This window comes from Rhinichthys klamathensis, unplaced genomic scaffold, assembly GCF_029890125.1.
Source record: "Rhinichthys klamathensis goyatoka isolate OS25496 unplaced genomic scaffold, OSU_Roscu_1.1 h1tg000029l_1, whole genome shotgun sequence".
Taxonomy (NCBI): domain Eukaryota; kingdom Metazoa; phylum Chordata; class Actinopteri; order Cypriniformes; family Leuciscidae; genus Rhinichthys; species Rhinichthys klamathensis.
Window position 1 is genome coordinate 140016 of NW_026606579.1, and position 17026 is coordinate 157041.

At 39.1% G+C, this 17026-nt stretch overlaps 1 protein-coding gene across 1 annotated transcript in view; it reads right to left on the bottom strand.

Moving 5' to 3' along the window:
• Positions 1–881: 881 nt before the first annotated feature.
• ttll12 (tubulin tyrosine ligase-like family, member 12) overlaps positions 882–17026 on the bottom strand; it is a 51691-nt gene continuing 35546 nt past the window's right edge. Inside the window, exons 10-14 of the mRNA XM_056245089.1 lie at positions 5246–5397; positions 3702–3783; positions 3553–3621; positions 2295–2433; positions 882–1068 (exon numbers count right to left, since the gene is read on the bottom strand). Coding sequence (XP_056101064.1) covers positions 917–1068; positions 2295–2433; positions 3553–3621; positions 3702–3783; positions 5246–5397 — 594 coding nt within the window. The 3' untranslated portion in view covers positions 882–916. The remainder of the gene's footprint in view (positions 1069–2294; positions 2434–3552; positions 3622–3701; positions 3784–5245; positions 5398–17026) is intronic.

Below are 17026 nucleotides of genomic sequence, written 5' to 3' on the forward strand. Positions count from 1 at the left end.
CGCTCCATTGATAATGGCTTTTTACAGTTGTGGTGCACGCGCTTAACTCAGAGTCAGTCAACTTAGAGTTGATTGAACTAACTCATTTCAGCTGTTCTGTAACCGAAAACTCAGAGTTTCCCATCTCAGGGTAAGTCAACTCAGAGTTCAAGTTTTAACTCGGAGTTGGTTGAACCTCCTTATTGAAACGGGCCCCAGGTTCGTTTATGTCCGAATCAACAAGAAATCATTTGAGTCGATTCTTTTCAGTAAAGCAGTCGAATAGTTTTTTAATAGTTTTGCGAATATTAATTCAAATTGCAAGAGATCCCTGGATATTATTAAAAATAAATAAGTTTCATTTATTACATATTGCCCTTTTCCATATCTGTATTTTTTTAATCATCATATACACGCTGTATGCATGCATTTCATCTTGGAAAGCAGGATGGAATGGAGATTTTCCATAAAAGGACTTTATGATGTAAATTATATTCTTATTGGATGATCACTACACCACCCCTTGAAAATGTAAAAAAGCTTGTTGATTTTATTTTAAGAATCTGAAGGACTAAGCTATGTTAATGCTTAAACAGCTAAATCCCTCAGCTGAATCATTCCTGACTGAAATGAAAAAACAGAAATAAAGAAAAGATCTAACAAATATTAATAAACATACCGTTCTCCTCAAACATATTTATATTTAATATTTGTACTTAGCTTAATTTCCTTCTGTTTCTGTTCATTATACTACATTTTCCATTAAGACACTAAAATTAAAGTTAACAGATTCATGAGTGAATAACCCACACATCCTCACACAAGTGATTCCTCTGTGAAACTGCTACATAGACCACAACAACTTGATGACATAAACACTGTGTTAAAGTCTTTATTTAACTTTGAAACGTTATTTTAGCACTGGAATTCAAGTTGGTCATAAAATCCGAGTGACAGGACACTGTTCTATCTGATCCAGGAACAGTGTTTGGAACATGTGGTTGTAAAAGCTGGGATGATAACGACAGGCCCGCTCACAGTCTGGGCTGAAATTCACCTCCAGTATCTGAGGCTGCATCACACGTTCTCCTGAAAAAAGAAAAATCATACAATTTAACCGATGTGAGTCCTTTGCATTTTGTTGTGTTGGGGGATGATGGCCCACCGGAGAGTGGCACCTCCTTCGCTTCATTTACCCTCCAACTCGACGTCAGCGCCGAAAGGGTCACAATAAGAAGTCTGTGTCTAGAGATGCAGCGGGCGAGCTGACTGTGTTAATGAAACATATAACTATCTAAAAATATTATGCTGAATAGTAAAGTTGTTGTCCATCTCTGTATCTCTCAAAACCACATGACAGAGCAATGACAAGGGTCATTGTCCACAAATACAAAGGAACTATTCAGGACTACACTTGCTGGGACCAGCAAGTCACACTCGTGATATTGGGATGACAGTCATGTGCCTTATGTTTGTGCTTTGTGTTTGTGTCTTATATTAACTATGACGACAACTGGATTCACACTATAAAAGAAGAAACCTGGACAACACTCATTGCTCTTCCTTGCAATCTCCAGTCCGATACACCAGCAGTTATCGGATGCAAGAAGCTTTAAGCCTAGCTAGTATTACTCTGTTAGAATTAGTACTAATTTTGGAATCTATAACAAGTATTCTTTTCATTTTGATTCTTTTAATAAATATTGTTTAACCTTTATTATAATCATCTTGACTGGACCTTGGATTCTTGAGTACGTGTCACACTCTTCTTTCCGGATCAGGAAGATCCCGACTGAAGGAGGGTGAGCATTCTTTTGATATAATAATAAATCACTGTGAGATTTGATTGATTAAAAAGCCTAGCCAAAGAGGCAGCTTACGACAGGGTTATTGTTGTATAGCGAACACGGTTGAAGAGTACCTAAAAAAGTAGACTTATACTACAAAGGGGAAATCTATTATATTTATAATTTATTATCTTTAAAATAGAATACGAATTTGTAGAGACTGATCGCTTAACTCTTAAAGGCACGACTAAAGGATAGGTTCTTTAGTTACCGCGGGATTATCCATATGTCCTGGGGAGGATGTAGGATAATTTGGAACGGTATTAATCGTTACCACTACAAAACAAGGCAATTCAAATCTCACAGTCAAATTATTTTCTGCTGATTACACGTGCATCGAGACTAAATAACACCTTCATGGCTTTTTTTTGTTGTACTTCTCTCCAAAACCAAAAGTAAAAGGTGTTCTAATCTGACATTTATGTAGCATGAATATAGGGGAGTGTGTTTTGAGCGTCTAGGATTTACCTCCCACCGTCTGGTCCCATTTCAGCATGAGGTCAATGGCGTATATGGCTCTGGAGGAGGGGTTCGCACAGATCCCGTATGGAGCAGGACGGCAGGAAGCTGCTTGGAAGAGCTCCGAGAACGCTTTAAAGACATCTGCCTGCAACAAACAAAATTCAAAAGAACAACAATTAACTTTGCACAACAACTTTGACTTTGATTGGTTACTTTGTTACCAGTGACACCCATGATGTAGAACGATATGACAAACCCTAGGGACCACTAAACCACAAAGGCCAGATATCTGATCTTGCAGTTGTGTCTGGTGAGGTTATCTTGTTTCAATTTGATCATCTGCTGCTAAGAAATATAAATTAATTTTATCATCTGACTGGATCTCCTTGCATCAGTATTGATCCCTTATTGAGCGAGTATAATATATTTATAAGAAAATGTGATTTAATCAGTTGTTTTTAATTCTTTCGTCTCTTCTAGAAGTGCTGTATCAATTTACACGCACTCAAGTATGCAATTATTCTTACGTTCACTGATGATTTAAGTGCTTAAGATCACAGGTTACGGTCAGAGAGACTCCTCTCTAGTTTCTTCCCTTCCCATGTGAATGTTCACTGGAATCTCTTCTGTTTTGGTAAAAGGGCAGATAACAGCAACTGTCTGGAGTAACTTCACCTTGAGAGAGAGAGTTGTGTGTGTTTCTCTTCCTCCCTATTCTTTGATATTATACATCTCAAAAATGCTAAGGTTAGCTGGTGGCCTGATATGAAATCATGGGAAATGAGCAGCTGTGTTGACCCTCTCCTGACTCAGATAAACACTGCCTTTGTTCATGACCACTCCTCAAGCCCCGCTTTGAACTAGAAAGAGTCCATAGTCATACCGCGGGCCAAAACCCCCTTGAGAAGGCCCAAACAAGCCTTGGACCATGGAAACACGACTGGAGGTGGGGACTAATTTCATAGATCCGCATATACTAAATGAAGCAAGAGTGTAGAGTTACATTCAAGCTATTTTAAGGCATTTTTCACAGGAAAAAAAACGTTTACATATGTAATTGTGATTATCAAAGATGACTTTCATTGGATACAATTATTGACTGCAGGGGTACTTCAATACGTTCATAAACAGAAGAATTAGGAAGTGAAACCTGAAGTGGTAACACTGTGTAGGATACAAATAGAGAGGAATGTATTAGATCTGTGTATGTGTAACCAATCCTGAGAACCACTGTCTGGAAAATTTGAAGTGCAGAAAGCCATACCTCAACCTGTTTCCATGGATACTGTGGATACTGGCTCTCAAACATGGGGATAAATTCATCATAGTGAATCTGATGGGAAATAAAAAACATCGGTCATCTGAGATTAACCTTACAGACCTAAGCATAAACCCTGAGCAGAGTTTTTGTACTTGTTTGAGCTGCACATCTTCGGCGTAGTTCATCACGGTGTAGTGTTTTTGATAGTCGTCAAAGTGATCCAGCGAGAAAGGTCTGGACAGAAAGACAAGCATTGTAATGCAGTGATGTGTGAAAATATGCAGACATGGTGCTGTATGATTAATATAAATGCATAAACAGGTTTGCTGATATCATGACGAACTAAAAGTACAAATAAAACACAAACAATCACATATCATCAAATATCACATTCTTATTTTTCAATACCTTTATACTTTCATTCTTTCACGTTTTCTCATTCATCAAGCTAAATTCCTGTTGGTAATCAGCAACACATGGTGAGCATCAGGACATACAGCTCTGTTATCTCCCTGACCTTTAGGTGACCTGGTTTCCCACTGTTTTTGGAGCTATTTCGACTGCAATACTATACTTAAAGGGGTCATATAATGGTACATGCACTTTTACAAGTTGATTGTACTGAAATGTGTGTTGGCAGTGCCTGTACACAAACATCATAAAATGATAAAAATCCATCCAGTGTTTTTGTTTTAATCTCCTGATATGTTTTCCCCTGCCTCAAATTGAGCCGTTCGACCGTGTGACGTCACACGGTCGGACGCCCCTCCCGCGATTGTTGATTGACAGCCGGGTTTCAACACAGACCCGCCCTTGCTCGTGAGCCAATCATAGTCTGCGCGGACCGGCCCGCTCATTGTTGATGTGCCGGAGCACTGTCTATGAGCAGAATGGCGTCTAAGCGATTGTGGTGTTCTGTTCTTGGGTGTAATAACGAACACAGCAGTCATTTTAATGTTCCTAAATCCGAACCGCTGAAGACGCAGTGGCTGAGTTTGTTTTCGAAGGGAATATTCCCCACGAGCAACGTCAATGCTTTCATGTTTGCGCGAATCATTTCACACACCAGACTGCTTATAAACGAGGAGGGTCAGTATAAAGCTGGTTTTGCTAAGAAGCTGCTTCTGGACCGGTACCAACTATTCGTGTTCCTGCTGAACCTCCAAAATAACTGAAGTGAGTGTAACGTTCTATTAATCTTTAATATTTATATTAATCTTTGCAAATCGCTAGATGCACGCTTCACAATGAATGGATTACAATGAATGGACACTAAGGTTTACACTCAGGGTACATTACGGCATGTTTTCTATGTACGACGTTCTCAATATAATTCATAATCCCACGTCTATAATGAACAACGCGTTATGGTTATTGTGTTACAAACGGTGTACACAGAACAGAGGGGCGGGGTGAGCAAAGCTCATTATCATTTAAAGTCATATGCACTGAAACGGCGTGCTGAAAACAGAGCTGTTTTTGACCAGGTAAAATAAGTGTTTTCTTACAATACTAATGAGAATTTTTAATTAAAGTATATTACAAAGTTTTAATTTAGACTCTAAAGAATCATATTAGCTTGTACAAAAATGGCATTATATGACCCCTTTAAGCCACATGACATTTTATGTGATTTGTTCTGGACAAAGGGTTTTCAGATACGTCTAAAGGATGTCGAATGTGTGTGGAGGTTTACTTGTTGGCAAAACGCAGCCAGAACACGTCATATGCATAAAGGCGCAGAGGTTCCACAGAGCGCAGCAGCACCATGTAGCGGATGTCAAACTTCACCATGCCCACCTCATCTCTGTGAAACAGCACGGGGTCCTCCAAATACTTACTCACCACCTGAGAGAGACACACACAGGTTAAGTCCTCATGGGTGTGAAGGAACATTAATGTCATCACATGTCATTGCCTTTGCAATTTTCACAGATGTGTACATCAAATCACACTAGGCTTTGTTCACAACGCCAGTTTTCAGAGTGCGTTTTGAGTCTCGAATCTCGAAATGTTCCGTTCACAGCACAGCAACTTATAAACATGCAATGGGAGTCAAGCCTGTCTTATCTTATCTTATCTTATCAGTAACCAATGACCGAGAGTAATATCAAAGATGGCGACATCCATAAATCTGAAAAGTCTCATCACTTTAGATACGTCAAGAGTCCAATCGAGCCTGTCAAATCGTCTATAGCTGACAGCAGCTTTTATATGTGGGTGGAGAGCGGAGCATTTGAGGTGTGTGTAGAACACAAAACTGATGGCAGCAGCTCTGGTAGGGAACAGTGACTGGATCTAAAATCTTCAGATAACACACAGCTCATATCTCCATTGCTGTAAGTTACCGAAACCACATATGAAAAGACACACATTTGTGCAACGCAGAGCGAATCTCACACTGCATGAGTAACAGAAAACTAGTTATCCAGTCCGGTTCTGTTCACACAGCAAGGGGTTTCCGAGAATGCGTTTGCGAGTCCTGAAAACGTACAGGTATGAGTTTGGTTATAGAATGCATTTGTCACTACTGTAAATAACTGAACTGTGTGTGAACGTAACGGAATTAAGGACTCAAATACAGGAGTGACAACTGTATTCTGTTGCTGTGTGAACGTGGCCATAGACTACTGTTCAAAAGTTATTTTAGTGTCTATGAAAGAAATCCCTTTATGCTCACCAAGGCTACAAAAATATTTGATTAAAAAAAATCAGTAATATTGTGAAATATTATTACAATTTAAAATAACTTTTTTCTATTTGAATTTATTGTAAAATTTCATTTATTTCTGTAATGCAAAGCTGAATTTTCAGCATCATTACTCCAGTCTTTAGTGTCACATGATTCTTCAGAAATCATTCTAATTTGCTGCTCAAGAAATATTTCTTATTATCACACTGCCCTTCATCATATTTGCTGAATGGAATCCAATACTAGTTTCTTACTAATTTTGGGGTGCTGGTTCCAAAAAGAGTGCCTGTTTTGTCCAAGCACGTCACATTCTTATTAAATATGATGTGCATTTTGTAGCATTCTTCCTATGTTAGCACTTATCAGTTTAACACCTTATGACATTCACTAAAAGTCATGGTGACCTTGACAAATCCTGAAGAATCCTGAAGATCGACCTTATCATATGTCTGCAGAGAACAGTATTACAAAAACACGTGTAGCCGATTTTAAAGAAAACAAAACTGCGAAAAGAATGAACACACAGAAGAGTGCAAAAGATAATACATATCATTAATATATACATACAGTATGAATGATTAAATGATTAAATCAATGTGCAAAAGATATGTAAGAAAGATTATTCAACATTATGATTATTAAATGAATATACCACAAACTATAAAATAATGTAAAGTAAAATAATAGATTCATAAAGAATATAAGATGAATACGACTCCTCTGCAGATTGTGAGTGATCATGTAAATTATACCTTTTAAATACTTTTGACTGCTTTTGTTATTTTGATAAGTGCAATATATCTGATATACATAAAATCTGATATACATCTTATTTTGTGAAAAAGAAACTAGCTTATATGATGGAAAGTTTTTTTGGTATGTATGAACTCACTCAGCATTTACTAATACATTAAGTTGTATCTGTTAATGAGCTAACATGAACTAACAATGAACAGTTGTACTTTTACTAACTTATTAACGTTAACAAAAATAAATACTGACAAATGTATTGCACAATGTTAGTTAATGCGTTAACTAGCATAAACTAATGAGACCTGCAGGCACATATTTCTGCTATATCTGTTTTGTTTTACTACATCCAAACAGTGATGCTTGCTTTGTAGCTTTGTCCAATAAAGTCTTATTTTGACTTTTGGAACTCTGCATCTTGAGGATTACTTATGCATGATTGAGAAGACTTTTCTCCACAACAAAATGGCAGTTGATTTTGTCTTTAAAAATCATTTGCTATGTAGTGACCTTTAATTTGGAGTAGAAACTGGGGGAGTGACTTTATTGCATCCGACGTGTGTGGTGATGAACGCTGCTAAAAGCCAAACCACTTCCTAAATCCCAGGGTTGGCGCAAACTAAACTGCAACAAACCTGGCTAACCACCTAAACCGGCTTCATGGTAGGGATGGGACGGTATGAAAATTTGACATCACGATTATAGTGACCAAAATTATCGTGATTATCAATATTATCGCGGTTTTGTTAAAACGAGATGAAAGTGTTCAAATAAAGATTGATGCTTACACTGAAAACATTTCAACAAGTTTTATATTTGAAAAATCAGCAAACAACAAATAAAACAAGCAGCTCTATGCACTTTTTAAAGCAAGATTCTATTCTGTGGCATTTCCTTCTTTATAATGACCGTTGTCAATAGCAACGCAACACATCCATGTATCACAACGGAAGCGCGCGCGCTCTCTTGTTTCATTCAAATACAACTTGCCATCTTGCGTCTTCGTTTTTGATTGTAAACAAACAAATTATTTAATTTTCAATTTAGAGTTTGATAATATTGTTGTGATCACCTTGTCTGGACGATTGTTTTGTACTCTGTACAAAATGGATTTATAAACGGGTGAGATTTAAAATATTAATCTCAATTCAATATGTCCCCGTAATTATGTGTTAAAAAAATCGGGGTAATGAGTAGGCTATAATGAATATACATTACTATACATTAATGTCACTCTTAATACTCTTGTTTGGACTTTCACGTTCGTCTTTGGCTCAAAGCCACTTGCTGCGAACTTTTCTTTGCGGAAACTTCACGTTTATTTCATTAAGTGAAAGAGATAAAGAAAGAGAGATTTTATCTCAAAACTATATTTTGTGCCCAATTATTTCCCAGACGTAGTTTTGGAATTGAGGTCTAAGTTAACTTTCCTTGCGTTCGCTATAACAGTGGGTGATGGTCACACAAGACGACTCTGCAGATTTGAAGTGTTTCTATTGCAGCGACTTTTTATGTGCATGTTCTGCAGACAGGGTGACCATCCTCGGTTAAGTTTCCCTCAAGACTTTTGTAAAAGCCTAAATACGACCACACCTCAGATTTGGTCCTCTTAAAAGGCTGACAAATCTCCCGAGCACGGTCACATGCCTTCCGCCATTCCTTCTCGAATAAAAAAAAAACATCATTGCCAGCTGCACCTGCGTCAGACTGTTGCTGGCTGGACAGGATTTATCGAGTTATTAAAATCCCGATAATCAAACACGGTTTTAATGATAAATAAATTTTGAACGATATTACTAACCGTCAGCACATTTTATCGTGGTTTATAGTGAAACCGTAATCGTCCCATCCCTACTTCATGGTATAGGCCTCTGGTGCTCATAGTAGTTTCTTGATGGGACGTCCTTACCATACTTTGGGACATGAATTACCCTGAAATACTGTAGTATTGAATTGGTACGGTAGTATTGTATTATATTACAATATAAACTAGAGGGCGTCCGAATTGTCCATTTTGTATTAAGTAGGTTGTATTCATATTGAGAATTTCCACAACAATAATTAAAGGCATAATTTAAAGGTACAATGATTATATTTTATTGCACTAAAATATCCTAAAATCACTAGAACAATGTTATATATTCTGTTGACTTCCAGAGAAGTCCAGAGAAATTAGCAATTTCACAGCTCTCAGTAGAAACACAGTGCGCTTCCTGAAAAAATGAGGAAGTAGAAGTTGTAGCGTCAAAGCCGACAATCTCTGGTAGCGTCAAGCAAGCCGTTGTTGTTAGTTTTGCACATTTGTGATGGACCACAATTAATAATTATCATTTGCTACGGGTTCTGTCGCCAAAGATACATATTTGTAATTGTTTTAAACAAGTGACCTTTAGGGGTGAAACTTACATACTATGCCTTTAATGCATCCTTGCTAAATAAAAGTATTAATTATTTAGCAAGGAATTAAAATATTAATTTCCAATTATCATACGACTGTTCGGACGGTTTTGCTTACTGCTCCGCGCTTTGCTCTATCGCTTTATCGCTTTTATATTTTTATATTTTTTAATCGCTCTATCGCTTTTATATTTCTATAAGCAACACTTGATTACTACAAAAAAGCAGAATTCTTTTCTCCGACCAGCCTCCCACTGAAAGCTTACATTCCGGGCAAGGGAAAACACAACTGCCTACATTCTAAAGGATAAGAGAAAATGCCTCTTCTGGAATCTACTTGCTGCACTAACTGCCAGAGACTTTCAGAAAGGATTGCAGTTCTTGAAACAAAGTTACTTGTGGGACCACCAAACCAGACGGAACACACAACAGAGCTTCGTCATGGACATCCTCAGCATACAGCCGGTGAGTCCCATGAATCTAGTGCGCCAATACAGGCCATACTGAGTGTAGAGAAACAAGCCGATCGACTTACAAATCGATGGCACAAACAGGGAGCGAGACCCAAAGGTAGACATCAGATTGTCACGAGCATCACATATTGCTACAGTAGCATCCTCTACCCCAGATACGGCTCTGACAAGGATTGCAAACACTGGTCTCCTACCACCGCCTATACATCTTGAGAACAGATTTGAAGTATTAATGAATGAGGAATCCCTGAATGTGATGAATGTGATCGAACACAGACTAAACCAGCCTGTAGCTAACACTGCTAACTGGCGCTCAAGGTTGAGCAGACAGCGGCACTCAGCTCAGAGCGCAGCCGAGCACAGCACTCTGATAGTGGGTGACTCCATAATCAGAAACATTATTAGCAGGGATACAACTACGTGCTGCCTTCCACAAGCAACGACTTCTGATGTAAATAGGGAACTTAAAGGGTTAGTAACTCGAGGCCCACAGAGAAGGAAATGAATAATTGAAATAAAGTCGTTATTTTTGTTTTGTTTTCGCACAAAAAGTATTCTCGTCGCTTGATAAACTTAAGATTGAGCCACTGTAGGCACTTGGACTATTTTAACGATGTCTTTAATAACTTTTCGAGACCGGCAAGTTCAATCCCTGAAGAAGCCTATGGAGGAGTGATCCAGCTCTCAGATTTCATCAAAAATATCTTAATTCGTGTTCCGAAGATGAACGAAGGTCTTACGGGGTTGGAACAACATGAGGGTGAGTAATTACTGACAGAATTTTGGGTGAACTAACCCTTTAAGAACATTCTGATGAAACATAAGACTGCAAATCGACTCATCATTCATGTGGGGAAAAATGATATTCATAAAGAGCAGTCAGAACTCCTTAAGAAGGATTTCAATGAACTTTTTGAAACATTTAAAAGACTGAAAGTTCATACATTCATCAGTGGACCACTCCCAGCAAGAGGAACAAACAGGTTTTCACGGTTGCTTGGGCTCAACACATGGCTGCAAAAAACCTGCAATATAAAAGGAATGAACTTCATTGACAACTTCAATCTTTTCTGGAGTCAGAGGCAACTGTTTCAACAGGATGGGCTCCACCCAAACAAACTTGGTTCAAGAGTGCTAAAGGACAATATCGACTTCTCCCTCAATCATCCTTTTGCAGTGTGCGACAATCTACTCAACCTGAATAGCACACACACACCTGGACACAGGATGAATGACCACAGGACTTCACTTCAGCACCTGAATGGACATGCGGTTGACATATCACACAAGGACAAGGATAACACCATGCAGCCACAACAACTTCTGCTCACGGACACAATCTCAGAAGAGCCCCGCCCACAGAGCTCACCACAGACAGACCGGGACATATCAGAACTGCTCCAAGATTCAGCTCCCAAGGACAACTTTCTGGAAAACAGCGAGGGAAACCAGGACAACATATTACAGCCTCCGATAACACCAGAGCAACAGCCCCTCTCCCCAGACACGTTATCCCTCTCTCCAGCATCTCCACTTCTGTCCTTCTCAGAGAAAATGGAAAAACTGGTGTATGCTGGAACCAAACTATCCCACTCTTTTGCTGCAAGCCCCCAGATGTCAACCAAAAAACGGCAGGCCCCACAACCAACAAAGCCTGCGGGCCCAGTCCCTCCTCCTTCTCCCCCTCCTCCTGTGAGAGCTCTTCGGCCTCTGCCACAGCGCCAGGGCTCACACCCTCCATCTGCTCGAGGTGAACCAAAAACAACTGATACCAGCTCTCAGTGATATGTGTCGGGTCCCCGCTATGATAACAGTAACTTTCTTAAATGTTTACAAAACAAGCGGGAACCCAGTGTGCCTGAATTAGGGATGTCACGGTACCAAAATTCCAGTAGTCGGTACCGATACCATTAAAATGTTACGGTTCTCGGTACCAATTTCGGTACCACAGCAAAATCAGTTTGAACCATTTTTTATTTTTTATAATTTATTTAACTATTTGAATATATATATATATATATATATATATATATATTAAATTCAATTCAATTCAATGACTTTATTATTTATGATGGTAAATTTATGAAAGGATTGAAGGCTACATGCATTTTAAATGAAAATATTGATGATATTGAGAAATATTGCTTATAAAAAAAGTCAAGTGAAAAATAAGCAACCTTCTATGCACACATTATTATTATTATTATTAGTAGTATCTTTAATTAATGGAGACGTAGTTAAATCTATTGTACAGTAGCCTAATATAATTATTTCTGTCAATTGGCTTTATGCACAGCTTCACTACTTCCTGAACTTCAGCCAGCCCTTTGTTTCCTGTCTGTCATTATTGGACAAACTGATTAATTCAGGTGTGCCTGGCCTCAGTAACAATAATCAGGCACACCTGGATTAATCAGTTTGTCCAATAATGACAGACAGGAAACAAAGGGCTGGCTGAAGTTCAGGAAGAAGTGAAGCTGGGCATAAAGCCTATTTCTTTAAGTTAAACCAAACTTTTGTTTTGACGGGTTGCCGTGAAGACCTTTGAGTTTCTGTGCGTGCATGATATGACGATAGTTTTTCTCAAATGAAACGGTTAAGTAAAATGCTCATGAAGTGACTCTCGGAGATGAATGGAATCATGAATCGTGTCATCATATCGTGAGGCAGCAGAGACTGAAAACAGCGCGAGCGTCACGTCGTGCTTCATTGTGTGTGTGTGTGTGTGTGTGTGAGGTAACGTTTAATGAAACCGCGCGTCTGCGCCGTTCATTCACACAGAGAAGAGCATAACATGAAGGGTTCATATTTAAATAGTCTTTTTGCAGTGTAATATACACAGACACCACATCAGCAGCGCCGCTGGTCGCCATGTCTCAGCGCTTTCATGAAGAGGATGCAACTTCACGCCCTTCGTGCATGCGCATCCAGAACCGGGTTTGACTGGGTACTCGGTACCACCGGGACTTGGTACCGTGACGTTTAATTTTTTTTAGTACCGACTTGGTACCGAAGTACCGAATATTTTGACAACACTAGCCTGAATATTTCTCTATTGCTGTTCAATTACATGATAGAAAATCTAAGGCCTTCAAAAGCCGTACTGCAAATCCATCTAATCTGGTGCCTATCACGCGCCAAACTAAGATTGCTGTGGGGACAAAAAGTAAGATTGTTAAGGTAGCACTTTTAAACATCCGCTCACTTAAAAATAAATCACTTCTAGTCAACGATTTAATAACAACATACAACCTGGACTTTATGTTTCTAAATGAAACTTGGTTAGAAGACAGCTGCAGTGCAACAGTCCTCAATGAAACATGTATGAGACACTTCTGTTTAGCTATGCATTTACTGAATGAGCACTGTGCCACTGTTCGTCCAACTGTTTTTACTGTACTGGTTTTGTCTTTGTTTGTTTTTTAATTTATTTTTTAATTAATTTTTTTTATAATCTCTGGAAGAGATTTTGAAGGAGAGCGGGAGAGTGTTCACTCCGATGAGGCGAGTGAAGGAGTAAGTTAGTTATACTGCTGAGAGTATAAGAAGTTGCTGAGAGCGTAACGGCAGCAGACAGCACACGCGAAGCGTGCTCTGTGGGGGCCCCGCTGGGCATTACTGGTGTAGCACCACCCCAGCAGAGTACGTCCCTGGGCTAGAGGTCCAGTGGCACCGTAAACCGGCTCAATCTCAACCATCTCAGATAGGGGTGGACCAGTGTTACTTTATTTGATTTTTTATTCTAAACTGTTTTAATTATTCTTATTTGTTTTGATTATTTTAATTTCTGTATGTAAAGCACTTTGAATTGCCATTGTGTATGAAATGTGCTATATAAATAAACTTGCCTTGCCTTGCCTTACACAACAACTAAGAAAAAACATTGAAAAACATGGCAGCACCTTACTATTAGGTTTGCTATGAGAGATGCCTTTTTGATTAAAACAAAATAAGTGGTTTTAAATTATGTAAGAAATGCTCTAAACATTATATAAGAAGTGCTATTGGCTTAAAGAAATGATTAAACATTATTTGCTTAATTTGAAAGTCACTGGGTAGGTGACTTCCTTTGTTTGTAATTATACATGTTTCCAGCTTGTGTTGGAGAATTTCATTTGTCTCATACATGGGTCTGAATATAAAATGCTGTAATGTTAGAGAAAACTAGGCCTGAGAATATGGGCAGACAAAAACTATGGGAGGATCGAACGCCAGGTCAAAGAGTATGAGAGAGAAGGACTAAGACTGTCAGAAGACAGAATAACAGGTCAAAAGGTATGTGAAATATAGACTGGAAAAATACCCAAAAACCTTGTATGAAGGACTTGCCACCAATAAGAATAGGACATCGATGCAGGTGTTTCTAATCGTGGCGAGGTGACGAGGAGGAGCAAAAAGAAAAAGATAACTGTGTGAGCGCTAATTGGACACCAAACGATAAGAAAAAGGTATAAGACCAGAGCACTGATCCTTGTGAAATCAGATGAACAGCTGACATCTCACTTTGTTGAACTGCTCAATAAAGTTATTCTTCTAAGACCTGAAACTTCGACTCTGAAAGATTTCTTCTGAGACCTGAACCAGACTTTGAAGACCTGAACCAAAGATCGAGAATTTGCCACTACACTTTCAACAAAGGTTGCTGAAAGGGCACAAGGTGGTAAATATGAAGGGTGAAAAGCACAAGCAAAAACAATGTCGTCAAAGAATACAAAGGGGGAAAAAGCAAGAAGGCAAAAACAGCGTAGACGACAAGGAAAGAACACCTGGTGGGTCAGAAAGAAGTTTCAGAGAATGATTCTATTGTAAAAGGAACAGTATGGCAAGAGCCTTTTCTTTCTTTTTTTGCATAGCTGATTTTATGCTGTGATTTCATTATTTTGCAATAAATGTTGTAACAGCAGGCAGATGGTCAGTTCTGACATTTGATTTAATTACTGGATTCTAATTTGCAAACACAGCTCCACTCTTCGTGGACTGTGACACAAAGCAAATGGTGGTTGGACTTGATTAAATTACCGATTCTGATTCGCACACGCGGCGCTTTTCTCTGATAAGTAAACAAAGGAATGCCCTGTTTTACCGACATGTGACCAAAAGGGGCGCCGCTCTGGCTGGAGATCCCGCGGGGTCCCCTCTGAGATGACACCTAAACAAGACGGACATTGTGTAACCAGATGGTCAACCACTATTCCGATGTTAAACTCATCAATTCAAAGAATACGCACACACATAGAATTCCCCGGAGGGGGGTGAGCAAGAGTTCACCACGTCCTGCCGAACGCTGGATGAACTCTGCTACACAAAGCACCTTTTTAAATGTATGAAATGTTTTTCACGATCCCCATGTGACCAATTGCTATAACTATAAGCTTTGTGGCATGTAATCAGACTTGATATGCGTTTAATCACGAAGAATCATCTTTATCTTACTAGCTCACAATAATACCGTGCGTGGTATTATTGTGATCAGAAAAATTCAATGGTATAGAATACTTAACCCAAAAGTGCAACATGATGCATTCTTTTATTAATACCAGTTTATAAGTGTATTATGACCCAGTTCTGTCTCCTCTGTACATTGCCTGGAGGGCGTGTACTTAGCGAACAAAGAAGTTTGCCGCCACGCCTCCTCCCAAACGATTGGATCAGGCACGTAAGAAAGGCGTGTCTCTAGCTCCTTTAAAACTTGGGGCCCCACGTCTGTTCTGGGCAGTTTTCTACGCCAGAGAGAGGTCCACGCTTTCCACTACGAACTCCACCACGGAGTTCTTCGTCGTTTTCTAATTTTGTTTTAATCTAAGTTCTCTCTATTGATCTACCTCAGTTTGATAGTTTTCCCTCGTTCAGTGTATTAACGAACGAAACGAATTTAAAGCTGCTGTCCGTAACTTTTTTAAGTTAAAAATAATCCAAATTAATTATATTAAAAAAAACATCTTCAGCCAGTGTTCAAAACTATCTGCTTGCCATAGCTAGATTCAAAACGGTTAGCTTGCAATAATGATTTTAATTCCAGTGGTACTGGTGGGTTTTTGCGGGAAATTCGAGCATGTCTTTTTGCCAAACCAAACCAAAGTTTGTTGGTCAAACTTTCAAAAATGAATCTGTGATTCTGTATGACAGTATCCACACAGCGCGGTGACTGACAGCACCACTCGCCTCAAAACACTGTGTTCATCCGCGCTGTTTCATGCCGATTTACAACCCACGTAAATATGATGATTCCGCGAATCACTGCAGTTACAGATTTCAAACAGAGATGGCGACAAAAAGGGAATAAGCTACGGACTGCAGCTTTAAGAATAATCATATTTCGTGCGGGCTGCAGCTAAGCGATCGCAACATCTACCTCCGCCCGGAAGAAACTTCGGACACTCAGCCCACGCTTCTTTTCAAACCAGCTGCACAAAAGGGGCCTTTGGGGTCTCTCTCTCTCTCACACTCTCTCTCTCTCTCTCTCTCTCTCTCTCTCTCTCGTAATTGTTTGTTTTGCTATGCATATTTACTCAAGTAGTCTATGTAATCTTTAGTTTTCGTTTTATTAAATTCCATAATCCTTTGAATTAAGCTACAAAGCTCTACTTGGTTAAACTATTGAAATATCTAAAGTGCCTCACACGAAAATATCATTCCTTGTGGCCACAGGGAGGTTATTTGTGTCTAATAATCTAATTTGTGTATGCGATAATACATATTCATTATCTTATGAATAGTATTCCCCATTTGAGTTAATAATTTCCCCAAAACAAGTCATTGCCGCTACAATGTAAAGTAGTTCATTCTTCCTCGGGTCTGTGTGAAGGAGTTGTTTTGTCTCCAGGTTTTGTTTCAGTGCCGTGGGACTACTCGAGGCCCTGCATTCCAGCTAGGTCCAAAATACATTTAACCCTGAAGGGCGAAGATACTGTTTTCTGTCTTGGTCTGCCCGAGGAGACTATTAATTGTTTTATAATGCACGTGACAGAGACTAAGCCTTCAGGGAGACTCTTAGAGAGAGGGACACCAGCCTCCCCATGACTTACTACCAGCCTTCTTTTCTGGAGTACAACAGGCCATCTTTTGTGCTGCTCTTTCAATAGACCACAGCAGATTTAATTTTTGACTGTGTGTTAAATGGATTGTTCTGTTGTTTAATTGCCAATCTTTCCAAAAGACTTTCAGC